This window comes from Neodiprion virginianus, chromosome 6, assembly GCF_021901495.1.
Source record: "Neodiprion virginianus isolate iyNeoVirg1 chromosome 6, iyNeoVirg1.1, whole genome shotgun sequence".
Taxonomy (NCBI): Eukaryota; Metazoa; Arthropoda; class Insecta; order Hymenoptera; family Diprionidae; genus Neodiprion; species Neodiprion virginianus.
The window spans coordinates 2,322,712-2,349,407 of NC_060882.1; the positions used below are offsets into that span (position 1 = coordinate 2,322,712).

General features: G+C 41.3%; 3 protein-coding genes across 3 annotated transcripts; 2 read left to right on the forward strand and 1 right to left on the reverse strand.

Annotated features, from left to right (window-relative positions):
- The first annotated feature begins 90 nt into the window (after window positions 1–90).
- Window positions 91–5,011, forward strand: LOC124307242 (uncharacterized). The gene is made up of 10 exons (XM_046768758.1): window positions 91–352; window positions 423–583; window positions 680–801; window positions 867–1,105; window positions 1,222–1,363; window positions 1,443–1,626; window positions 2,454–2,568; window positions 2,685–2,983; window positions 3,106–3,452; window positions 3,569–5,011. The coding sequence occupies exons 1-10, from the start codon at window positions 265–267 to the stop codon at window positions 3,762–3,764; spliced, it is 1,893 nt and encodes a 630-aa protein (XP_046624714.1). The 5' UTR covers window positions 91–264; the 3' UTR covers window positions 3,765–5,011.
- Window positions 4,308–23,817, reverse strand: LOC124308271 (gamma-aminobutyric acid receptor alpha-like). Its single transcript, XM_046770867.1, has 10 exons — window positions 23,733–23,817; window positions 23,354–23,558; window positions 16,072–16,254; window positions 14,612–14,810; window positions 13,761–13,981; window positions 7,660–7,742; window positions 7,065–7,205; window positions 6,075–6,227; window positions 5,728–5,990; window positions 4,308–5,517 (listed from the first exon to the last, which is right to left on the reverse strand). Exons 3-10 carry the CDS (start codon window positions 16,128–16,130, stop codon window positions 5,137–5,139), a joined length of 1,500 nt encoding a protein of 499 aa, XP_046626823.1. The 5' UTR covers window positions 16,131–16,254; window positions 23,354–23,558; window positions 23,733–23,817; the 3' UTR covers window positions 4,308–5,136.
- LOC124307243 (serine/arginine repetitive matrix protein 2-like) lies at window positions 17,882–19,770 on the forward strand. Its single transcript, XM_046768759.1, has 4 exons — window positions 17,882–18,153; window positions 18,547–18,776; window positions 18,874–19,250; window positions 19,472–19,770. The coding sequence occupies exons 1-4, from the start codon at window positions 18,001–18,003 to the stop codon at window positions 19,768–19,770; spliced, it is 1,059 nt and encodes a 352-aa protein (XP_046624715.1). The 5' UTR covers window positions 17,882–18,000.
- Window positions 23,818–26,696: the final 2,879 nt, after the last annotated feature.

The following is a 26,696-nucleotide window of genomic DNA, read 5'->3' on the forward strand; positions in this document are numbered from 1 at the left end:
AAAGAAAACGACAAACGATTTCCCACTCAAAGATCTAATAATAGATTGTTAGAAGTCACTCATTCTCTGTCCTATATCTGCATGGGCAGCAAATTATGTAAACAAAGCCACGTGGTATTCAAAATAATTCAGATTGCCTTAGGACTTATCTAGTGACCATTAGCAGTATTGTGTTGGAATTCGACTTTTACTAATCCGTCCATAACTGTGTTGAGACATCCCGATATCACAAAATACGAGTTTCTATTTACAGGCAATCACACAATGGCTGCAAGTGATCTTCAATCGTTGTCTAAAGAGGAGTTGAAGAGATTTGTAAACTCGTTTGATGTCGTTTTGTCGGACTGCGATGGTGCGTGCGATAGTTCGCATCATTTATACAAGGAAAGAAAAGTTACCTATATTTGTTGTGTGAATTTCAGGTGTCTTGTGGGTAGAAACTGAGCCAATCCCTGGATCTCCTCAAGTTGTGAGAAGGTTAAAAGTAATTGGCAAAAAGTTCTTCTATGTGACTAATAACGCCACAAAAACCAGAGCGGAGATTCTTGAAAAATGTGAAAAACTGCAGTATCAGGCTAAATTGGTAAGTTGACGCTAATAATATGCTGACCTAAAGAAAAAAATCTGTATAATTGCAATGGCCCGTGGCCTCTGAATATTTATATAGATTGGTTGACAGGAAGAAATTATGTGTACTTCGTACTTGGTAGCGGCATACCTGAAGGAAAAAAAATTTAATAAGAAGGTGTATATCGTTGGTACAGAAGCCATAGGAAAGGAACTGAATGCTGTGGGCATTGAGTATGTTGGATTGGGGGTAAATATCTCGTTTTGCAATCCTCTTCGTGACCCGCCACGTTTCACAGAGTATCACATATGACGATACCAATTTTTCAGCCCGATAGACTGGTCAGTGACGCGTTGGAGATGATTCAGAACTTCAATCCAGATCCTGATGTTGGAGCAGTAGTGGTTGGTTTCGATGAGCAAATTAGTTTTCCAAAAATAGCTAAGGCAGCAACCTATGTCCAGGATCCAAACGTACATTTCATTGGTACAAATAGTGACAATCGAAGGCTGTCGCCAAACTCAAACATTTTTCCAGGTGACATATTTTCTTCAAAGCAAAGTGGCTTATTTTTCAACGTAATTATTAACGTGCCAAAGATGTGCACAAGTTCTTTTTTTTTTCGTCATGTGAATTATAAATTAATGTTTCAGCGTCCGGTTGTATGCTGAGAGTGATTGAAGCAGCGGCAAATAGAAAAGCTGTTTTACTTGGCAAACCAGAGCGTTACATGAGCCAAACGATCATTTCCAAGTACGGCTTGAATCCAGAAAGAACTTTAATGATTGGCGACAAGTATGTAGATGGTCTGTGAACAGTAACGGATAGCCCGATTTTCACTTGAATAATCGATTGTGTTAATTGTTAATTTCAGAGGGGACACAGACATCTTATTGGGAAAACGGTGTGGATTTAAAACACTTTTGGTTCTATCGGGTGTAACGAGTCTAAACGATTTAGAAAGATGGAAAAAATCCGACGACAAAGAGGAACGTGACTTAGTTCCCGATTACTACACGGAGAAACTTTCCGATTTATTACCTGTGCTATCAAATTTATAGGAAAAATAGAATTATGTGTACCTGAACTAATATTAAGCTCTTTATTAGAATGCCTAAAGCATTGGATAATCTCAATATGTAACAGATGATTAAAACAAAAATGTCGAATCTCGTAGATGAATAGAAATTTGCGCAACGTTTTATTCTTCTAGCTCGCAATTTACATTAACATGTTTTACACGTAAGTAGAGAGAATGAAAATAAAGTTCAAGTATGTGAAAAGATTCCATACTTTGAGTAAAAAGTATTTCCAATGTTTTTACATCGTATCGTAGTTATCAGAACTCTTATCATAGAAACGTGATTGGAACGTTGAAACATCCGTTTGAGTCGGAGTTTCTGTATGGACAACTAATTTTGTAAAATCAGCGAATGAGATAAAGACCACTTGTTACGCTATCAGAGGCACGTATAACATACGCTTGCTTGTCAGCTAGATGTATTGAACGTTCTTTCATTTGTCCTTGAATCAGAAGGGCTGTGTCTGGGGTATATCACGTTAACGTTCTATCTAGTCTATCTTCTAACTATCTAGTCAAGCTTCTAAAATTAACGTTTATGGAATTTTCAATATAGTATATACTGTATTACCCACCTATTGCTCAACGTATAATTAGTGAGTGCGGTCAAATTTCACACATAGCTACTCCTCTTTTGTCCATGAAGTTTAAGTAGTGTCATCGCGTTTGTGTTGAGTCACATAAATATTAAATGTATCTGAAACTACATTTCACTCAAGTAACTAATGCGTATCAGGAAGGTCGCTCAATAGTGGAATACATACATGATATGTGTAAATATTGAGTTTCAGGTCACAATAAAAGCTAAACTTACCTTTTCTTGCTGTGGAAATGGCCGGGGTGGATTTGAAGACTCTGAAGAGACATGAAATTGAGGATATTTTACAAGGAATCGACACCATTCTTTCTGACTGTGACGGTGAGTGAATTTTTCGTATAGTGCAATTACGTTACACTTTCAATTACTTTTCACTAGTCTTGAACTCAATAAATTTTTTAGAATCATGATTGTGCAATAATTGAAAAAAATTCCAGGTGTGTTACGGTTGGCTACTGACGCTATAAAGGATGTTCCAAAGACAGTTACCAAGTTGAAACAATCTGGGAAACGATTTTTTTATGTTACCAACAACCCAATGGATAGCCGTGAGGAATTTATTGAGATATCGAAAAGAATGGGCTACTATCCAAAGCCTGAAGAAATTATTACAGTTGCTCTTCTAGTTGCAAAGTATCTTAAAGAAGTGAATTTTAGTAAAAAAGTATATGTCCTTGGAAGCAGCGGAATCGGTCGGGAATTAGATTTGGTTGGAATTCAGCACACAGGAATAGGTGTAAGTGAAATTTCTTTCCTATGAAGCCGTGCTTAATCAGCCTTACAACTCAAATCTCTCCCTCCTTGTTACTTTATTCGTTCCATGTAGAGAAACCGCATTAAGACTTTGTAAATTTTCAGCCGGATATTATGGATCCAGATATAAGAACCTATGCCCAATCTTTTGTACCTGATCCAGAAGTAGGAGCAGTGGTTGTCAGTTTTGACGTACACTTCAGTTATCCAAAGCTGCTGAAAGCGGCGACATATCTGAGTGATCCAAGCGTACTTTTCCTTGCCACAAGTACGGACATCCAAATTCCAATATCCAATGTAGCAGTACCCGGTCCTGGTTCCCTCCTAAAGTGTATAGAGGCATGCTCCGGGCGAAACGCTACTATTCTGGGGAAGCCTGAGCCATTCATGAGAAAAGTGATCGTCGACGCCTTCAACGTGACGCCGAAGAGGACACTGTTCATTGGCGACAAGTAAGGATATAAGGAGACATTTGTGATTGTAGCAATTTTCATATCCTTTCTGCAACTTCATCACATACTGCGTTTTTTGTGTGAAAAACTTTTTACATTTCTTTTACTTTTTACAGTGCTCGTACCGATATTTTGACAGGGAAGCGTTGCGGTATGAAAACTCTACTTGTCTTATCTGGAATATCTAAAAGAGATGACATCAAAGTCTGGACTGAAACTGACAACCCAGAAACAAGGGAATTCGTTCCTGACTATTACACAGATTCTTTAGCCGATCTTCTTCCTTATCTAAAATGTAAAAGTTCAGATTAGATTCTATTGGGAAATAACTAATTCACGAGGCTGGTGAAATGATTTTAAAAAATGTGCTCGTTGAAGAATAATGATGAACCTTCAAAATCTTCAAGTGATTTTGAAATCATTACTAGGAGGCTTATGGCTATATTATCGAATTAGATCCAGCCTCAAATTTGAAAAAGTATATCTTAATACGGTTATGGGTCTCAATTTTTATTTATACTAATGTTTGATAAAATATTACACTTGTTTTTCAAATTTTATACAATTTCCTTGAAGAGATTTATTGTTAATAATATTGGCCGTTTCTTTTTACATTCACTTGTATGACATTCATTTTTAGGGTAGACGTAGTTACATAGTAATTAGGTAAAGAGTACGTGGAAGTTTCATTTAAAAACAATTCCGCCTGCACCAAATGTGAAATTATGGACGAGCACATGCCTTTTCCAGTCTCTTCTTTCACGTAAAACTCCAAGAACAGACAAATAACCGAGAGGAACAAATTTTTTCTAATTTTTTTATTTACTTTTGCGAGATCAATTTTTGCGCGCATTAGTTTCGTTTCCTTGAATCGCGAGTAAATTCAATTTAATTTAGAATCAATTTAAAATAGATCTATATTATATAAAAATTCCGATAACAAGGAATAAATCTTTCACGTAATATACAACAACCGGTTGGATAAAATCGGTATCTTTACTATCATATTGACTTCTACGTCATTAGCGCGCATTAACATGGCCAAGTACCAGTAACCTGCTGCGTTATGGTGTAAAACATTATTATTTTACAGTTTAAAAAAAATGTATTATGGTTTATAGGTACATGTATATACACGTTGTAATATTGTAAATGAGGTCGTACATTGGTCGGCTATGTAGACGGAATGTATTTGCTATCTACAAATTTGAATAATATAGTTTGTAAACTTCAATGTCTCTATTAAAAACGGATTAAATCATTGGTATCGCAACATCGCGCATTCTTCAAATTTATACCTTTCTCCGCGACTATCTTTTTTACAATTAGAGTCAAGTTTTATATTACTGATATATCGCCCATATACAGATGCGCCAAAATCACTAGCATGATATTTATCTGCGATTTCGGATCTATACTTCTTAAATTACAACGCACGCGCGATCCGTCGTTTCGTCTCGCTATAAAATTGTCCGAAGCATCTGAATTTCTCTGCTGAAACTTTCCCGTTCTTTTTCACACTTTATACATCAAATAAATTATTTCACTACATACATACATACATACAAACATATATATGTACATACATCTACACAATTATTAACCGCTGGCATAAAAAAAAATAAATAAATAAAGTAAAGTAAATAAATAAATAAAAACGTATCGTAAAATGAAAAAATCATTTTTACGCAGCTGGTGAATTTGTATTGTAGTAGGAAATGCGTTCGCTCCTGGCGAGGTACGCCCACCAATAAAAAACGTTGATAGCTAAAAACAATAGGGGAAAAACTACCCTGCTAGCCCTGTCTATCTTTGAAACCGAATTGTACCTCGGCGTTCTTTTCCGACGTTTTCTAGTCGATATCCTACGCGGAGGTTCCGGCACTGGGGGTGGTGGACTGCACGGCAGGCAAGTCAGCTGCCACTGTCCGCTCGATCGGCGTCGCACTTCCGGAAACGGGATTTCGGAAAGCGGTATCACTTCCACGATCCGTTCTCGACTCGCGGGACACCCTCGGCTGCCTCGAATGCGTGCATTCGATGCAATCGACGATTTCCGCCGCTCCTGACAGGGGTTTAGAAAAAATAACAGCTTCCACAGATCTTCGTTTAGAGAAATTTTTAGTTCCGGTTACCGCTCGGTACTTGGCTATTTTCATTTTTTACCACAATCGAAAAATATACTTCTAGGTACAAAGTGAAAATTAAAAAAACAAGCATATCTGCAAAAGAAATTAAAAAAATACCCATTTTTCTTTAAAAAAGAATTACCAACCTCGTGTCGTTGGCTAGACCTCGTCCAATCATCTTTATCGCTATCGCTGTCGCTATCCATGTCGCTGAAATCCGAGCTGAAGTAACACTCGCCCGATCCGTATTTGGTGAAATAGTGAACAACAGCAAATTGTATAATTGTCGCAAATATGAAAGCGAACGAGAGAAACACGAAGAAATCCAAGGCAGTGGGATAAGGAACTTTTGGAAGATCGGTCCGCGCCTCTAATCCCAAAAAAGTCATTGTCAGCACCGTCGTAATGCCTGTAAAAAAAAAAAAATAATAATAACGTTGCTAAAAAAATCTCTTCAACGATCCATGTAAGTTGATCCGTTGCGAGCACTTACCGAGAGAAACTCTGTCAGCGGTTGCCTCGCGATTTAGCCAAAAAGAAACCCAGGAAAGTACAACAAGGAGGATACAGGGTCCGTAAACTTGGATCAGAAAATTTCCCATGTGTCTCTGAAGATGGAAAGATACCATCAGAATCGAATACTCCCCTGAAATATCAGAATAACACACATGTACCGTCGCTCGTTGTCAATAAAAATATTTGCACTTTACATTTTGCTCTTCGCTTCATCGCGTGATCAGCTAAAATAAAACAGAACAATCGTACAGGATATTTTTATCTGAAAACGATCCGTTCTTCAAGTTCATCTTTTTGCATTGGGATAGAAAAGAGTTGATCCGCAGTCCCTGGCAAAGTTTTTCCCGAGGTTTTTCCTTTAAAATTGGCGTTCCCCGTGTATCTCTGGAGTTCGTATCACCGTTGGGGAATTCCCCTCGTAGATTTAACTCCCCCGTGAATAGCAGATTGCTCATGTATACCTACGCCCGTACAAGATACATACATACACCTGCTTACATGCATAGTATACTGCCTCCGTACGTATCGAGTCTTTCGCGTAGCGCGTTGGTAGAATAAAAAAAAAAAGAAAATACCCGGTTGACTAAATTACTCCGGAGGCGATATGTACCCTGCTTTGGAGACCCGCCCAGCTTCCTTTGCACTCTCGTTCAATATACTCACGAACCGGATATTAGATCCTGGACAAGTTACTCCTCCACCCACCTAGGACCTGCAAGTCCTCTTTGGACTAAATGTCATGCGAAATGGCGTTTCTCGATACGTTGTATAAACGTGTTCACCACACGATACGAAGAGATACACGTAAATACCTGCGGGTGGAGATATTCCCATCATACGAGTTCGCAATTTCATCCCGCTCAAAGCGCCAGACGTTTAATTACGCTGGTATTAAGTAACGTCGCGTGACGAAGAAATTCATGTTATAGGTGAAAATATATCTAAGGTTTTTTCTCGATCTGCTTACTGTGGGTCATTGATGGTGCGGCTGAATGGTTGGCGGTTGGATTAGCGACGAGGTCGAACTGGGAAAGTTTCATATCCTCGGCAATGGCGACTTGTCGAGCCTTGTTCCATTTGTAAATCACGTCTTCGCTCGTGTAACCAACTGTAAACGAAGAGAATCACGACTTCGTTGCTCCGGCGAAAGGGTAGTAATTAGTTACTTCGATGCGAACCGTACAAAACGCGTATACTGTAACATGCTCGAGTATAGTTACACTCGACGTTATAATTAAGTCCGGAAGTTACCCCGGGTTGCCCTCTAAATCCTCGAGCTATTTGTACATCAAACTAGAAATACGAAGCGACCGAGAGCGCGTCGCTTATACACGTATAACAGTCAGGTTCTGACAAGAACTCAAATCTACTTGGATACAAAACAAATCGTTGAACGTAAATCGATTCTTCGATATTCGTTTTCTCCAACTTCGCGATCTTGATAAAAAGCATCATCGAATTCTGAGTAAACAAAGAATTTCACCTCTTTCCAACCAATTGAAAATTAACCAACTCCAAAAATCGCTATAACCGAAAGAACAAATAAATCTGTGACAACTTACAGCTGCCAAATTTTAGGGGGCATCTTTGAATGTCCATGGGAAAGTCCTCGAGGTTCATCGGGCAGCCGGCCTTTATCGTCAACCTGGAGAAAAAAAAAGAAAAAAAAGGTAAAGAAGAGGAAGATGAGGAGGAGGATCGGATATTGCGGAGTGGCAAAGCCGGGCTCGTTTGCCGCCGGAGGCGAAGAAGTAACGACGATATCTACACTGCAGTTTGAATCCGAATCCGCGTACCACTTTACCCCTTTCAAATTCTAGTTTGAGTTGCTGAGTGCCGCGAGTTACTATTCCGGCCTGCGGACTGCATTCTGCAGATCTATGCAGCTGCAGGTTACCGATCCGTTTGATTCGCCCTGAGTGGTTTGCTGTAGCGATTATCAAACGTACCAGGGGATCACCCTCCACTCGGCTCGAGATTCCCAGCCATCGAACCACCCCCGCAATCTGCGCTCCATGTACCTCCCTCTCTCTCTCTCTCTCTCTCTCTCTCTCTCACTCTCACTGTAATAGTTCCGAAGCAGGCTATCGAGAGTCGAGCGTGGTCTTGTCTGCAACCCTCGCTCGATTGAACCCTTCGAGAAGAGCGTAATTCAACCACTGAAACTTTTATGCGCCACCTTAAACTTCGGGACGCGGTGATGCCGAAATGATACACCGAATTCATCCAACTCAGCTAATCCGAGACTTCGTTCGCTGCTTCCTTATTATAGGTATATTTTTCGATCCGCGATGCAGGATGCAGGCTAAGATCGTCCGGAGACGATGTTCAGGATTTTTGTTTATTACTTTCTACAAATTTTCATCCGATACCTCGGATATATCGCTATATCGTATAAGTCGAGCCAATTTCCTTTCCCGTGTGACAAAAAACAATATATACTCGTAGGTACCATACGTATACGCAAGAAATATGAAATACGTGAAAAAATAGAAGATGACACTTTGAGAAGACTGCGTATATTACGTAAGAGTGAGGGAATAATTATTGCCGGGATAGAGATGAAAGGCCGAAAAGTTTTGGAAAGTTGGAATGAGAAAAGAAACAAACATAATAATAATAATAATTGCCCCGCTTCAACGAAGGAGTACAAACTGTATTATTTTCGCGTTTTAATGTATGCAACACGCGACATCCTTTATACGCTGAGAAACTCAATTCCGCAACGCGGGTTCTTTGATCAAGAGTGTTTCCCATGTTTTAATAGCTTTGTCGATTGGCACAATTTCGCTGCAGCGTCAACGCCCAACTTGACTTTGAATCTGGTAGAGGAGTTGACGAGTCCAACCATACGTGTAACGACGTGTCACCAAATACTTGTTTATTACTTCCAAACTGTACATACAAGACGCGTTGAGAATGTTGTGTTGCATGTAACCTAAATAATGTAACTGTATAATTGACGATTCGTCCGAAAGCGGTTTCAAGAATGCCGAAGACCATTTCGTGTATTTCATTTTCAGCTTTGTGGCGTAAGACTTTTTTTCTTTTTTTTTCTTTTTGTTTGTTTTCTTAAATAATAATTTCTTCGCGATAGATCGGTCAGTTTGATACAGCCGCGCTGTTTCTTCGTGAACAATCGAGCCACTTAACTCGTGAAGAGATGAGCCCTTCGTCTTCCTGCCTCCTAAAATCACTCGTGATTTCCTCCCACATTTTTTCACCCTCGCCCTAACGCTTTTCCATCACCGCCTTGATCGTTCCTCCACGTCTTTTCTCATCGCCCGCAACTTATTATCATCTCGCCAAGTTACGCGCACACAGACACACACACATGTAATAGACGTACACGTACATTTGCATAAATTTCGAAGGATGAAGAAGATTCGGAATTTTTCTCAGAATTAATCAAACTTCAAAGCACGCGGTCTCCTTTTTTCAGACCCGAGATAAACGAAACGGAATAGTTCGTAAAACGACCAACTGCCGATCCGTCAATATTTTCACCCGAATATTCGAATTCTAAAAACGGCACAGGCATACTTCGGTGAGTAATTTTATTTGACGAAAAATCCTGTAGAAAATCGCGTTGTCAAATATTGTCTCTGCAAAATTCGACTGATCGTCAGCGACGATAATATTATCGAAACATACGTCAGACGACGGGAAAGATTTTTCGCTCCCGTTTACCTTGGCGATTCCTTCCTTCCCACCCCTCGATCTGCTCGCTGCAAAAGTGTATAATATACGATAAACGTGAAATAAACACCCGTGTGTGAAAATTTGTTTCCACGGTGATCCACCGATTGGGGGTGAGAAGCGTCGAAAGCTGCCAGGATTAGCTGAAATGGGCGGGAGAGTGAGTACGTATACATTTAAGCTCAACTCGCTGACATGTGCAACGACACAACGATGAGGGGGAAACTGCGTATCCCTGATGGGGTTGAAAGCCGTCGCGTCTCGGAGCTTTGGAATGTTTCATCGTTCGTCAACACGTTCCACCACCTACGAGGAGGAACCAACGCCAACTGCCTATTCTCCGCATAATTTCATTTCCAATTAATTCCAGGCAATCGATTTTACGGTACACGCAACGTTTTCATGCAAATTTTTCTTCGCTACGTTGGACATTTCTATATATATACAGCTACGTAATGTACGATGTGATTTAACAGAATTCTTTTTGTTCGATGTTTCTTTCTTATTTTTATTTTTTTTTTTATCTTATTCAAATTTGGGAAAAAAATTAGTCATCCTTATTCAATTCCGAGATGAGAAACTGACGCGATTTTACACTAGAATACAATTCCGAGACACCCGGTGAGTGATGTCGAGATTCAGGAATTGGCTACGCGTCATTTCGGACAAGTATATCTATATGTGCCGACATACAGGACCCCGGAATCCCGGCCTTAACCGTCGGGGATCACCCTTGACGAATGATGAGGACGTTTCGATTGTTTCCTTCGGGAAATGAATTGGATTCGTTCCGATTTTTCTTCGCCCTGGTTTACGCAGATGTATTGTTGCAGCGTGAGGGCGAGAAAACGACTTTTAAGACCTCCTTTATTTACACGATGAGTAGAAGAGAGGAAAGAAATTGCTTGCATCTCTCATCCGTTAATTTCTGTTGTACAGCAGTGATTTTGTACGCGCGAAAGTTGAAATTGGAATTTATCTCGTACCGATCGGCGATTGATGGTGGATTATACTTTATGCGTGGTACTATGTAAGTGTAATAAATATTTTTTCGACAAGAATTTTTACCCTCATTTCTGCAATATTCAACTGCGTATTATTGGCCCGTTGAATTGTTCGAACACGGAATTGAATTTCGTCCGATGGTTGAAAGCACCCGTGTCTTCCGATTTTTATGAAATTTTTGGAAAAAGACATGAGAGAGAAAAAGAAGGAACGAAAAATGTATCGAAAGAGATGGTCTGAATTTAATTTTCGTCAGAAATGGAAAAGAAGAAGAGAAGAGACGGTATATTTCGTGGGAGCTGCGCTGCGCTTCCACGAAACGCGAGAGTGTAAAAGCTGAGAGAACTAAAGAGAAAGAGAGTCTCGATGTGGGCGAAAGACACGTCTGATTGATAGGCTCACTATATAAAGTATATGTCACAAGCTAACAGAAAATTGTTGACAAGAAAATTGAGAGCTTTTCGAAAACATTGATGAAATTGTTATGCCCATAACTTATAGGTACCTAAGGTATAAGCTCGAATTTCAGTTACACAGAGATACTGCAGTTCTTATTTATTGCTCGGCGTGTAAGATATGACGTGATATAAGTTACAATACATCGATCTAATTAAAAATGACGAGTCTATCTCCCCACTCCGGGTACGTTAGTAAAGCCGAAAAGATAAAGCTACGACGAAATGGTGAACAAGGGAGAAGAATGATTGTACAATTAAAACAAAGACGATTAATTCGTGAGAACGATGACGTTACATCAGGGAAACGACTAATATTTCACCTCGCCAAATTAAAGCCGATACTAGGATGCTAGGATATTAGGATGGGACGAAGAGGAGGCAGGATTTTGGTGGACGCGAGGCACTCGCGTTAAAGTTTAAATTTATCTTCTTTTTTTTTTCAAGCCGCAAGCATCAAGGCGTACGACCTGTTCCGATTCGTCATCTGTGTCCTACCCACTTAAATTTGATTTACCCAGAGATACTGTGGCGTTCAGGGTCCATTTTTTTACTCACTCTCGCTTTTTGCCTCATCCTCTTCTTCTTCTTCTTCTTCTTTGTTTGAAGAAACTTTGAGTTTACGGGTCTAAAGTTTCGCGGCACGAGTGTACCGGGGAGAGAGAAAGAGAGAGAGAGAGAGAGAGAGAGGGTGAGAGTGAGAGGGGCGGGCTATCAAGGGGAGAGTAAAGTTGGTATTACTTGCGAGTTAAGATGCGGTAAAAGATTTTCAATACCGGCGCCCTCTATCAGGAATTGTTTAACGTGCTCGAGTGTTAGCTGTCTGGAAATCTAGCGGGAATTCTGACAATAAGTTAACGAAGAACCGCGAAAGCGTATTTAATTAAACATGCAGAGCAATCTCATACAGCTTTCGCCGCTTTCGCCGCCGCGTTGAGAAACTTCGGAAAGCCGCGTTACATGCCTATATTTCATTTCCTCTCCGACGCCTCTCGTTTGCTCTCGCAGTAAAAAGTATTCAAAACGAATTGCAAAAATCATTTGTCAAATTATTCGAGACGAATTTCGTCTCGAGTAATTCGCATCGAGGGTTCGAAAATTTCGGCACTTTTTTTGCACGGAGAGGCGACCTTGTTCGGCAGGATTTTGTACCTATGTATTAGGTAAAAACGTGGCTTGCCACGGATGGAAGCGGAAATAGAAGCCTAGGGGATGTTACAGCGGCCGGCAGAGGATCACGTTTTCCAATTGTTTGCTTACCGCGTTATTAGCGTGGGCGGTAGCAGAAAAAGCTCGCTTTCCTACATCTAGTCTCGTTTTTCCATCCAACTTTCTTTCTTGCCTGGACCAATAAATCCCGAGGTACTTCTTGCGAGGCGCGACGTATACTTTCGCGAATATCACGTTTAGCAAATACTTGCGTACCTACGTTATACCAAATACTCGAGTGGTATGCTCGTCTTTCCGACGTGAGAGGGTAAGAGAAAAAAAAAAAAAAAAAAAAATACTGCCGTCGTGCGATTCGAAGATGAGGGAAGAATACGACAGGGAAATATATAGCAAAAGTATGGAAAATTATTTGCTTGATTGGAAACAACGAGTTTATGTATCTTCCTAACTCGAAAGTAACAACGTTTGTTTTCTCATCGACCGAGCTGAACGAAAGCATAATTTAGGTAAATAAAAAACGGAAACGATGTGATAAAATTGAATCGATGAACCAATTCGCTTCTTGTTTTAATTAACGCAAATTGCAATACTTTGGCCAACTTTTTTCCACTCCTTTGTTTTCTTTCGCGCTACACGGTGAGTCTTTATTTACCACGTCGTAAGATAATATTATTCCCGTGCCAAATTATATTCACCACTTAGCCGATGAAAAGTTCGTTGGGTAAAAACGCGTTGTAACGACGAAAGGTTTCCAACCGCTTGCCAGGAGTTGATTTTTATTTTCACTCTTCGTTTACGCGTCGCTGCTTATGAATTCGCACATCGATGCAACGCCTCTGGTATTCCCTTGGCTCTCGATTATTCCGCATTATAAATCCGTAGTCTATTTCTCTTTGAGTTACTCTTTGGAAATTTCTTCGCCGCCTTCGTAAAATAACGACATCTAAATGGCACGGCAACTTTGTCGATCCTAAAACGACTCCGGCAGATACGCGTCTTCTCAACTTTATCTTTTCCCGCTTAAGCGCAAATCTCTACAATCTGAACAACCGCATCTCAACGAGCGGAGCCTCCGACGTAGGGACGTAAAATCATTGATAAATCATCGCCAAAATCACTCTCTTTTAAGCCCTACGAGAATTTTTTTTCCCTCTTATTAATCCCGCACCTTCTCCTAAGCCGGCTCCGACGAGGTTTCGAGGAGGACCGAATTCATACAGAGCTAATGAAAAGGCGAATTAGCGCCTCGGATCGGATATTTCACGTCGGCGTTAATCGCACGATGTGCAAAAGGAAGTGGAATTAGGCAGCTTGAGTTTGACGTTGGCCCTCACCTCGAGCTGTAAAGCACCCTCCCGTCCTGATAAAGCCTGACGAATCTGTTCGGGCTTGTTATCGTGTGAAGGTAGCTCTGCTTCCCGTTGTAAAAATAGGTGTCGGGCTTCCATATCCTAGCGAGCATCGATATGCTCAGGGCCAGGGTCTCCTTACCGCCCTTAAACGCCAGCCGTCTGTCGACCCAGGACTGCCGGAAGTAGCAGTCCATAGAGTAGGTCTGCGCAAGGTGTACACGAATTACACAAATTTCCACAAATTGTTTACAAACCAGGTAAGCGGTCGACGAAACGTGTCGCTCCGAAGCAGGAAGTATTATAATATCAAGGAGCGGACGTATCAAGACTCCGCGTTACAAAAGTGGACCAAATTTTGGTCAAAAGTTGGCAGTACCAATAGCGCCGCTCGTAGCGCTGGTATCGTTTGTTCCGATGCGTCTGATGGCTGGCAACGCCAATAAACCGTCAAACTTCTGCGCGCGCATACTCCCGATGAAACATACGAAGCCAGCGCTGCGAGCGGCGCTATCGGTACTACGAACTTTGTACAAGAATCTGTTCCACTTTTGCCATCCGACGTATAATAAGCGAGATATGTCTCCTCCCTAATACCAAGGTCCGTGTAAACAGACGAGTGGATAGAGGAAGGTCTTCGCAGGAGGAATTTTCCGAAGGGTTGTTAATTGGTTTTTTTCTTCTTCTTTGAATCAAGTTTCAAGAATCAAAACTTACACATTGTACAGAAAATGGAACAAACATGGCAAACAGGCAAAGACCTACCATTGTCGACTCGTCTAATCTACGGACCTTGCCTGATGTTACTTCCTTCTTCGAAGTACCGGCAATCTCACCATGTCGACTTCGGAAATAGGTCCCATGCTGCGCACCATGATGTCGACTTCCACCGTCGCCGGAGGGCCGCCGAAATCCGGGCGAACACTGTTGTCGTATCCCCGCAGCAGGTTGTCGAGAAGCTCGGAAATGTTGCCGTGGTTGTTGCTCTGGGTTCGCTGTTTCCTCTGCAACGACGGTTTCGAGCCGGCGACGGCTCTGCGAAGAATAATTCCCCGATAAAACTTCGCAGGGACGTTTCTATCGCGAGCTCGTCGCTCTCGTTTTTTACGAGAACAATCTGCAGGCGTGCGGAGTAACGAGAAAACGAGCAGAAAAACACTAGAGAAATTTGAACAAATATTGGGAAGGCACAGGGTGAAGGGGGAACAGGGGAATATCTGCGGAAATTTTCCTCGCCTAGAACCGCGAGGCGAGCTTGAGCTTTGCGTTATAGACCGACGGATTCGGTGAATCGAGTGGCCTGGTTGCTCAGTTGGATTTTCTGGCATCGGACCACGCCGCGCCGTCTCTCCGTATTCTGGATATCGGATTTCAGCTCCTCGGCATGCCTCCGTGCGTTTCCGCAGCCTGCCGCATGTAAAACTCGTGTCGTGGATTTGCTGGGAGAAAAAAAAGAGGATAAGGAAAAAGAGAAGAGGGAAGGAAATACCGGAACCTTCGCACTAATATGCAAAAGAACCGACAAACGTGCGAGATGAACAATTTAATTAATTAAAACGAGGTTATCCGTGATTCCCCAAATTCGGACTCGATATTACAGCTGTCGAAATGAATTTCTACTCGCACCAACAAATTACCGAGCTTTTGTATCCACGCATCGACAAAGCATCGCTCCGAGATGAAATGGGATCGGTGAACGGCGGCGTGAAAAATCCGCACGAAGAATCGTTTGGAATTTCATTCTAAACGATGTTCATTCCACGTTTTTTACCTCGCAGTTTGAATTCTCAGGATCGACAATGCGGTGATCTGATTCTCTCTTATTTTTCGCCAATTTTTTTTTTTTCGCACACGGACGCGTCGTTTGGCTACCCTGTTTCGCTTCCACCTCCCATGAAATTAGGTTTACTAATTCTTCCGGCAGTTCTTCGCAGAGTTTTAATCTCGTCATTGAAAAGTTGGGAGCTTTTCCGAGGTTCGGAAAATTCGGCTAGTCGGAAAGTCGCGAGATCAGGTAGGTATGTACGTACTTCAACGTAAGGCTAGGCTGAATTTTAAAACGTCAAATGGAGGGAGACGAGGAAAAAAAATCGACACGCCAAGTCGCGATTTGTTTGCGAGGAATTATACCCTGAGAAGTGTGCAGCTGCAAAAGCGACGAGTCGTTAATACCGAAGCTTGTTTGTCGTCTCGCTTAATTACCCATCTCGCGCCGTGTAAACTTATACCGATATATCATACATATTATTATCAACTCGCCGTGTCTCGAGACTCGGTTAATTGAACGTATACTCACAGAAACGACGCGTAGGTTGTCAGGAGGTTCGCAATTGCTAGGAGGGCAAGTTTCCTCATGATTTTCGCATCGAGTCGGCCTGCATTTCCTTCACTTATTATTACCCACACTTCGTCCTCCTCGTCCTCGTCCCCGCCTCCGTCATTTTCCTCCTCCTCCCGCTCCTCCTCCCTCGGCGTGAATCTGCAACAGTGAAAATTTTAGCGATAAAACCTAGTTTTTGCACAATCCGTCATCCCACAGGTAGGTAAACGCATCAAACCGAGCACACGCGTGTCGAGTCAAAGTGGAGTAACTCGATTTACGTGAACTTTGTTACCCCGTGCTTCACCGGCAACGAGGGTAATAATTGAGCGGAATTCAAAGAGGGCTCTGAAGCCTGAAAAACCAAGTTAGCAAATCAAGAGCCTCGGCTTTCGATGTTATCGCAGCACAAGGTACGATCCGATTCACCCCTTACGTAATACCGAGAGCGGTATCGCTGTTCGTTGCATAACGAGCATTTGAATAATTCGAGGATATTTCCAATGAAAAACAATTTCTGCTGGTATTCTAAATTATACCCATCGTTATCGGGTATTTGAATATTCCCGAGTTTCCCCGAGTTACGAATTCAGCCGCGTCAATTCGAAATAATCGCCAGCAATCGGGCAGGACGGGTGAAAAATATTGACGTTTTCGTAATCAGCGATAGTGATTCAATAATGACAATGCGCGCATCGCGAATGCATAAGGGGTTTGGGGAGGGGGAGTGGATTTTGCATCAGGCCACGCTCGGTTTGTCAAAGCCAGTCATTCGTTCCCGCGGGATGAAAATCAACAAATCACCAGATCCGTATCCCGCTCATTTGTTACTCGTTGCAGTTCCCGGTGTGCGTATCTGCTGCAGTACGTCATGCGAAACGATTCCGTTCAAATATTGAAGGAAAGGGTTTTTTTAAAGTGGAAAAAACCAAACGATCGATCACGCAAATCGTAGAGAGAAAAAAAAAAATAAATAAAAAAAAACAAGCAAAGTATCCGAGCGGCGTCGAAATCGGGACAAACGAATCGCGGGTTATTTGACAGAAGAATCCCCAGGCAACGTGGAAAAACAACCGTTCATTTTCTGTGAAAAATTGAAGGAAATTTTCGGGAATATGTGCTTTCATTGAACACCATCAAATTCCGGTTTTATGAAAATTACGCGACATTTTTATCGCACAGTCGCCTGGATTTCCTCGTCCTCGATTCGCATCCCGGCAGAATATTTTCGGTGATATCAAATTTGCCCGTAGCCTCCAGTGATTCAGGTAAAGTGTCTCTCGGTTTCGCAGCGTTAAAAATCTTTTCTCGAACGATTTTATTCTTCTTCCTCTGTCGAACTAAGATCAAAAACTTTCGCTCAAGTGAACCGCGGCAAGAAAAGCAAGACAAAAAAAAAAAAAAAAAAAAAAATTAAAATAAAAATCTTCGTTCTTTTACCAACCATTGCCCGTATCCTCAGATTTTCCAATTACAAAATAAACCTTGAAACGTGTTGTATATAGAGATTAGAAAAAAAAAAAGTTCCCAGATTAATAACATATCTTCAATTTTCCCTAGAATAATTACGTAACCTCGGAACGTTGCTAAAGTGAGAATTCCAGTGCCGCGAAAGGTTTCGTTATTATTATTATTATTATTATTATTATTATACGCACGTGTATGGCATCGTGCGCCTCCCTGCACGGTGAAACTGTTTTACATGTTACTCAACCCCGGTCGTGTAGACGGGTCGAAAATGCGGTAGAAGATGATGCATAGGAATTAAAAATTATTCAAATCCGTGCTTCCGCAGCCGATCCGAGTTTCCACCGCGTGATGCTGGCCGCGTGACGATCCGGACAGTCAGCCAGCGATCCCGTAGATCGTTCGAAGATCGCGCGGCCGATCCAGAGTCGAGGCGAGATGGTTCGGGCTTCGAACCCCCGGCTGATGGCCCGGGTCCTGGAGGCCGTCAAGCACCTCGGCGAAGGACGAGGATCCTCGGCTAAACAAGTCCTCGAGGTGCTTCTCAGGCAGGCGAACGACGACCCGCCGACTAGAAACCTCGCGATGCAGGTCACTGATTGCTCTCTAATTTACCCACACAATCGACTAGCATCTCGACAAAAACACCCGACCCCGAGATCGGACGAGTTGCGGAACCTTCAAAGCAGTTGCTCCGGCATCAGATTATAATTTTGCGAAAACTCGCCTCTCCGGTTATCGTCGACAGTCTGATGGAATTCTTTTGTGCCATTTCTTTCCTCCAAAAAGCTCTTGCAATTTTTTTTACATCGCTTGAGAAATCGCTGTTAGGGCACTTTTCCGATTTTATATACGTTCCGTGTTTGATTTCCTTGTTTATTTAAAGAATTGATTTTTCACTCAGAGAAATTCGACCGATTTTCAAAAAGCTTCCAAACACGAGATCGGAGAATAACGTTTAACAGAAACTTGACGCGTCCGCAGGTTCATCGAGCCCTGAAAAATGCGGTTACGGCGGGTCTCCTGCAGTTGCGTAGCGGGCGATACAAGATGCTGATACCTTTGAAAACGGGCGTGAAGAACCGTTCCGGAAGCGGGAAAGCGGTCAAACCGAGAACCGGAAATCCGGCAGCTGCAGGAAGGAAAAATGAGGATATTGAAAAAGCGACAGATTCACCGAGTCCGCAAGCTCACGACGCTCGTCTAAAGAAGAGGTGCGGATTGTTTGTTTGTTCGATCAAGCGAACGGACAAATTTAACAGTTTGTATGAAAAAAGCTGCGGCTAACCGGTTTTCAATAATTCGCTTCAGATGTTCTCACTGCAAAAAGCACAAGCGAAGATCGAGCAAGCGTCACAGAAAGCGAAGCTCGCGGAGGCGAAGACGTCCTACGAGACAGGCGAGGGAACGAGAGTCCCGGAAACGTCGTCGTCAGGGTGACGAGGAGGTTTCGACGCGGCCGGACCGACACCGAAAATCGGACTCTCCCGGTGCCCGAACGGTTCCTGGTAACGGGCACAAGTCCGAGAAGCTGGGCAAGAAGAGGAGGAAGTTGGACCAGGAGAACAACGGGCAGGATTACGAAACCCACGATTCCGTAATCGGGAATCGATCACCCTCGTCTTCCGGGTCCGAGGGCGAGAAGGACGAGCCTCAAAAAACCACGAGGGAGAAACTGAGCTCAGCAGGTAAGGAGGTCGATTCGACAAGTCGAGAAACAGAAGTTTGGCAATATACGTACACTGATATCCAAGTATGTTTTTAGTTACATTGAAGTTCGTTCCATTAAATTTATCGCATAGGTAGGAAATTTCATTCCTATCGTCTCTTTTGAACCCCTTTTTTGTTGAAACTGTTGAAAAAAAAAAAAAAAAAAATCACTTCATAATATCTGGAGCGATTTTGTCAGGCCGTAAAAGAGACTCCTCGTCTCATCGAAGAGGCCCAAACGTGCGAAGAAGGAGTTCGATGAGAGGAACACGCTCGCCTCGGCGAACCGGAGGATCGCATCAGGGGGGATCTAATCACCGCTGCACGATGGATGCGGATGCATGCGAAGACGGGGGGATGGATCGCTGCGACGACGAGACGCAGGGTGAGAATGTTCACGATAATTCGGACGAAACGATCGACGTTGAAAAAGACGCGGCAGCGGCAGCGGCAGCGGCCCGAAACTTGCGGAACAGCGGCAGCGACGACAGTCTTTAGATTTAAAAGATTTTTGAGAAGAGAAGGAATATTTTCTACACCGTCTTATGATAATAATTATTTACTTTTTGTCATTTACATACGAAACATAGTCGTCCCGTTTTCATACGCATGCCGAATGTATATACATGTATTTATATGTACCCCCCTTGTGGAAATATATATCTATAACATATACATAAAAACATGCGACGATCCGTGTGACTAGAGATTTGACTAGATTTGACTAGATTTGACTCGGTCTCCGACTAATAAAAGTTTTCCGTCATATTAGTCCGGATCGTCGAAGTTGCTCCCAATTTACACCCTATAGATATATCATAAATTATGTCGCGTGTACTTTTGTCCCCGAGCTTTCGCTTCGCGGAGAGACATCCCCGAGTGCTTCATAACTCCAAACATGTATAATCGGACACGAACGCGATGTGGATGTGCATGTTGTTTCCCTCATTTCTCGCTCGATCGGTTGAATTATTGTTATTATTATATTCGCCCGAACGTGTCAAGAGCGACAAGAAGTTTCAGTTATTTCAGCAACATTTCGGGGAACGTTCTATAACGAATACGTATACATACTATACTTATACCCGTACACATTGTATACATATACGTACACAAAAATCTACCAGCATGACTGTACGCCCTACAAATACTATGACCATTGTTTGAATTATCACATGTGATTGGACCAAGTACGTACCTATCCTTTCGTTATCAATCACCGTCGTTATTTATTGACCAAGATTTTAACCTCATCCCAAGGATACAGATAATCAAGTGTTATCAATATTGGTGTACCATGGTATCAATTTCAGTCGAAACATCTTACATAAGAATTGTGGGAGAGGTTCAAGAGTCTTTGATAATAACCTTACGTAATTTGTGAAAGACCTCGTATCGGTTGTAGAAAGTACGTACATTCGACGACGGATAAAACCGGAAATTGTAATTTATTTACTCCAGAGGAAGAATTGTTATCTTTGTTTTAAAATAGCCGTATCAAATATGTATACAATTTTTGAGCGGATTCGAAATTTTCGGTGATGCTAAAAACTCTGCGAATATACCTATACATATAAATCGTATTAGACCTGTAGACATGAATATGTTGGATTGCATATAACATGCGTGAGGCAAAGTGAAAAAAAAAAAAAAAACTATCCTCTAGCTAATTCTCAATTTTAATAAATGCAAACAAGAGAGAAAAAGAGAGAAAAAAAAACCGGAGCAAGTTGGCTCAAAGAGGAAATTTCGGGATTCCCTAATGAAAATTCATTAATTCTCCGCAACACGTCCTGCAAACACGTCAAAGAAATTTTTAATATCACGTCTTACTTTTCACACGATTCCGTTATATTAAAGTAAATATTTTCCTGTTTATCAACACTCTCATTATCACCAGTTTTTCATGGAAAATATTCAATAAACATGGGGAAGTAGAAATTTTCGCGGGTAGTAGAAATTTAATTCTTGATTTAGGTAATATAATAATTATACGCATTCACCTCTCCTTTTTTTTATAAACCGCTCAAATTACAATTTATCGGAAAGGGAAACGATTCGCAAAGAATTTGTTTTTCATCAACGTACTTCTATCTTATATGTTTATATACTTATAAATAGTTCCGGCATCTCGTTAGCGACGCGCACATTGTGCAAAATATAAAACGTGTGTGATTTCACGAGGGTGAGAAGACGTCCCTGTATGGAATTCCCACCGGGGGGATAAGATTGAAAGGAAGATCTTATAAAACGACGCTCTCGAGTTAGTCAGTCAGTTCGTTCGTACGTACGTTTGTTCGTTATCGGCAGACGCTGTAATCACCCTCATATTTCAGTTCGTCGTCGTCGCCATCGCGTCTCTTCGTCAATCTCCCTGCAGGGAGCGAGCGAGATAGAAATATTTCATTCCTCCACCGCCAGCTGCCCCGATTTTTGTCCCAAGAAGGAAATAACCCGCGTTTCCGTTCGTTCAATTTTTGACCTCTCCTGTAATACGTAGCTCACGATCAAACTTACACCCGGACGTTCGAATATAATTGTTACACTCGACAGAGAAATGTTGACGATTTGTAAGTTACGCAATTATAGGTAATTCTGAATTCGGCATGAAGTCTGCAGTAAAATAAGAAAGCCTGAACTACAAGTAATACGTAAGATTCACATGAAATAATTGTACCTACGAGTAGAGATATCTGAAACAACGGCGTTATTTTACAACGATTATCAATTGATCGTGATAAAAAATGCGTGTGTATTGTGAAACGATAATTTCACGATATCGATCACGTTTAATTGTGAGAATAAAGTCAACGTTTGACTGTAACAATTAATAATTCTGGCGCAAATTAAATACCGGATAACTTGAAACGATTAATCAACTCTTACTGTAAGAGAGACAGGATTATATTACCAATTCTGTACTTCGACTCTCGAATCCAGAATCTATGTGATTAGACTGATCAGCTGCGCGATATGGAGAGTATACTGATCTGATCGATTCGTACGAGGTTAAAGTTAGTAACGTTATCGGAAAAACTCTATATTTTCTTAATTTAACAACGATTTTGAAGGAACCAAGATTTCGAAATATGAGAATGTTTTGTTTTATTATGGTTTACCGAATTTCAGACAATTCCAAAATCGCGAAATAACGGCTTGTCCCCAGCATAAGAAAAAATAAAATGTAGATTTTACATACCCTGTGGTGAATATATGGAGAACACTTTTTTGGATTGAAATCTAGGTACATTAACTGTAGTAGATCTATCAAAGCATATTTTAAATCTTACCATTGGTTTTGCAACTCTTATCATACGATTTGTAAATCATGCCAAAATTGCCGTAGATTCAACTCCAAAAAAATGCTCTCCGTAATATATTTATCACAGCAGATGTAAAATCTTGTACAATATTTTTCTTTTAGTGTGTAATCCGATGGTATTATTCGTGCTCCAAGTATGCGAAGATAACGAGTCGTATTGAATAGCCGACTGCGGTAATTGATGCAAGTTTATCGAGATCGTTTTGCGAGTATCATCGACACGTCGCAATTGATTGGTTTGCACTTAGTTCTTATCGTACGCACACTGTATTGAACGGTATTAAATTAACCCGCTCGGTTTGCCCGCGATAATGCGTTTTCAGCTGTAACACGTGCGAGGGGTGGATGAATTCCATTTTAGGGATTAACGAAAGTTGTAAGCTGAAAAAATACCCGATAATACCCGGAGTGGCACGTCACGCAAAAAATTGGAAACACATTGCGGATATTCGGTGTATTTTGATTCTAGGATGAATCTATGTAATAATCACAGATGGCTGATACGTGAGAATCGGCAGGAATTTTAAAATCGATTAGTTTCACTCGCAATCAAACGGATGATAAATCGAATTATACATCCCTTCGTTGATTTATCAAACTAATTTTCCCCTCGTTCCTATATTCTACATCGTAACGAAATTATCAGCTAAGCATGAACCACTGAAAATTTTGAACTGTCAATTCGTATCGTGTTTGCGAGTAATTTTTTCCATCGAATAAAAATTAAAAAAAAAAAAAATAAATAATCTTTACTCTTACCAGAAGAGAGATGTATTCTCGAAAGCTGGAATCACTCGTTTTTATTATCTGCACTTGGACGAAGTCAACTGCAAGAGGTCCGTACACAGACCGGTAAATTTTTCCACAAAAGTCACAAAGAAACCATCATTTAATTTTACCACTGCGGCTGCACTTTGTTAATATAAAAACGAAACTGTACAATGCAGGCTAACCAGAGATAATGCTGACAAAAAAAAAAAATAAATGAATAAATGAAATAAAATAAAAAAAACCACACACACACACACACACACACACAGAGGCACACACAATTTGCACGCAAAGGGAGAATTCTGTCGCACTAATTGACCAATAAATCAATCAATCAATTGAATAATCCGGACGAATATCGGCTCACAGGAAATTCGTGTGAAATGAAATGGTCAGGGAAAAATTCTTCATCCTTGCGCCGATTCGCGTAGGGTTTCTACAATATCGCGAAAAGCACGTGGCCGCGCCACGACGCGCACTGACGATCGGTCCCTGACAGCTGTTGGCCGGGGGTTGGGGTTGTCGCAATCCCCCCCACCCCCCCCACTCCCCCCACATCTATTCTCCCGCCCTCTAGTTCTGCTCTACAATATTCACCAAAGCGTAAGGCGAGAGACGGTGACTGACGCATGGATGCTCAATCTGGAAGGGAGTCGTCTTCGATTCTCGAATACCATCGTCGATTAAAATTTGAAAAGTACGTTCGTGTAAAGCTCTCTCGAGAGATTCAAGATTCCAGTGGCGATTTTTATCACGATACGGAGAATTTGTTGAAATAATAAAAGAACATTGTACACCGCGCAACAACTCGACATTTGTACGTATTGTTGATTGTTTCGATTAATTCGTTCTGCAATATTTCGCGACAGTCTTGTAATATTTTCAAATTCAATATTTAACACCTCGTCGAAGCGTCGGTATTTTGAATTTTAACGAAAAGCCAAAGGAGGACGCGAAAATCGATTAGATCGTAAGGTCGGGAATGTTGAGGACTGACGGGGAGAGATCGAGACGACTTTCTTATTAAAATCATAGCCGCGCGGAATTACATTGCGACATGTTTTATGGATCGGTTTGCGATTGCGAACGTCTTTCCGTTCGCTTTAGGGTCTCTTCCCGACAGTTCGTATATGATGTCGTTTGTAAAAGTATACGTACAACATCCCGTATACGTTTCAGATCTAACCCAGAGCTTCTACGATAAATCAGCATTAATAATGGTATTCCAATACAATATAATATCGTAATAAGAATATAAATCGACTGATATACCGATCGAATTTAATCGTTCAACGATGAAAACCCTTCTGCAACTACCGCTGATCGGGATTTACGAGGAATTATAATTAAACGTTCGTCGGCCTTTCTCACAGGAGCACTTTGCGACAAATTGCTGCACCCAAATTGTTCGTTGTTAATTTAAAAATATATATATATATATACTTTCGCTCGATTTTTATTGAAAAATACAGTAAATGAAAAGAAATGTGTAAAGCGTCAATAATTTGTCGTCTTTTTATCACTCTCCTCGACTAAATCTTTATTTTTTTTTCTTCATTCACTGTAAATCGACGAAATTTCGTTTCACCCTGAATTTACTTGATTTACCGATAACTGTACATTATGTACTGCCTCTATTTGACGAAAGAATGATTGTACATACATAGAAGTATGTATACATAGATCCTATATCGGCCTTCAGCTGAGAATACAGCTGGCATTTTTAATTAAGTCTTTCAGAGTCCCCTTTTTGAGCAGGGTCTCCGTTCTATAAGATTCGCATTGTGCCGCGGTGAACCACGTGGCACAATCTATAAAGGAAACCTGAGGGTAGAGGTTCGAGTAGTTTTATGATTAAATTTTTCGTTTTTCTAAATTCTCTCCTTATTTTTTCCAAGCTTTTTCTTTTTTTCGCTCATTTTTCCGCAAGCTGTAAATAAACCTGCGTGTCAAGTGCAGCATACGATATAAATATACCGAGGATTAATTACTGCACACATACATTCACAAAAACGACAAGTTCAAGTCGCGCTTATCCGCACAAATATGACAAGCTTCCTAATATCCATTCCAATTTTCAATTAGACTCTGATTTTCCTTGGAAAAAAAAAAAAAAAAACACGCGGTTAAATGTAATTACGAATCTCTCGCAACCGGTTGCAACAATGCGAAGAGCAAACGTTGACTCTGCGATTATCCGTACCCAACTACACAAGCTTAAATTGTCAAATATTTGTCCATCTTGGGTGTATTTACAAATGGAATTACAACAGTTAAAGTTAATAACAATTGAAAACACATTGCGAGTAAAAGTTTTCGCCTCCATCCTTTAACATCTGCATATATACCGCATTGTTTGACTGAGCAAACAGGCAAAAACTGCACATTCGGGTTTCCGGCCGGGGTGACTTTTTGGGGAAGGTAAAGCTTCGCTGACTGGCTTTGTACCTGTCGGCTGTTATACAGGAGAATGTAGGTTATTGGGCTCGCAAGAAGGCGGCGGCGGCGGCGGCGGCGGCGGTGAATATCGCTGATGATGCCATCTTGAAGTGCCTCCTCTGGCATCTCGTTCAACCCTTACCCTCCCCTCCCCCCCCGCCCCCTTCATCCCTCACCTCGGCGTCCTTCCCCCCGCCCCGTCTGACTACAGCCATTCTCTCCTACTTCCTCGCCTTGACATCCTCCTGACTTCTGCCGGCCGTTTTCATCCGAGGTTGCGAGACTATTCCGGACGGTTAAGGTGTAATCTTAAATCTCGAGTCTCGCCAGACCGCCGTACTCTATAATCGTTGATCAATCACTCTCGATATACATATAATGTATTATTCGATGCCAGGAAAGAAGTCCGTTGTCGAATAGGAAGAAACAGAGAGAAAAAAGAAAAACGAAAAACTTTTCACAGGAATCGAATCTCGATATTTAAACTGTTTATATTATAAAATGAGAGGGACTGTTTTTTTTTTTTTTTTTTTTTTTTTGTAGCAAGTGTCCTGCATGCAGTGTTCCAAAGTATTAGGGAAACTTTTACGTTCAAGAAGTATGAATTTTTTTCCCGGATCACAGAAACATTTTCGAACAGATATAACTTGACAAGTTTAGCTTTCAATTTTCAAATCTTTCTTTTATCACGTACTTGTTTGAAAACTTTTTTCATCCGATTGAGTTGGGAGGGTTAGGGAAAAAATTGATCGGTCGAGAGATGGTGTTCGAATTTTAAACCGACTTTACAGAATTGATGATAAACTTGAGAAGTGAAGTTTTCCATGCATTTACGATGATTTCGATTTAACCACCGCCTAGCTCAACAAGGGTGGAATATTGCCGGAGGCGC

What these genes read in the sequence shown, in the direction of transcription:
- LOC124307243 (XM_046768759.1), top strand. Translation starts at nt 18,001, where the DNA reads ATGGTTCGGGCTTCGAACCCCCGGCTGATGGCCCGGGTCCTGGAGGCC. An exon ending in GACGCTCGTCTAAAGAAGAG is followed by an intron (nt 18,777 to 18,873) that starts GTGCGGATTGTT and finishes AATTCGCTTCAG; the next exon opens with ATGTTCTCACTGCAAAAAGC. An exon ending in GGAGAAACTGAGCTCAGCAG is followed by an intron (nt 19,251 to 19,471) that starts GTAAGGAGGTCG and finishes CGATTTTGTCAG; the next exon opens with GCCGTAAAAGAGACTCCTCG.
- LOC124308271 (XM_046770867.1), bottom strand. Translation starts at nt 16,130, where the DNA reads ATGAGGAAACTTGCCCTCCTAGCAATTGCGAACCTCCTGACAACCTAC. An exon ending in CCCCCTAAAATTTGGCAGCT is followed by an intron (nt 7,206 to 7,659) that starts GTAAGTTGTCAC and finishes CTTCGTTTACAG; the next exon opens with TTGGTTACACGAGCGAAGAC. An exon ending in CGCTGACAGAGTTTCTCTCG is followed by an intron (nt 5,991 to 6,074) that starts GTAAGTGCTCGC and finishes TTTTTTTTACAG; the next exon opens with GCATTACGACGGTGCTGACA.
- LOC124307242 (XM_046768758.1), top strand. Translation starts at nt 265, where the DNA reads ATGGCTGCAAGTGATCTTCAATCGTTGTCTAAAGAGGAGTTGAAGAGA. An exon ending in CTGAATGCTGTGGGCATTGA is followed by an intron (nt 802 to 866) that starts GTATGTTGGATT and finishes CACGTTTCACAG; the next exon opens with AGTATCACATATGACGATAC. An exon ending in AAACTCAAACATTTTTCCAG is followed by an intron (nt 1,106 to 1,221) that starts GTGACATATTTT and finishes TTAATGTTTCAG; the next exon opens with CGTCCGGTTGTATGCTGAGA.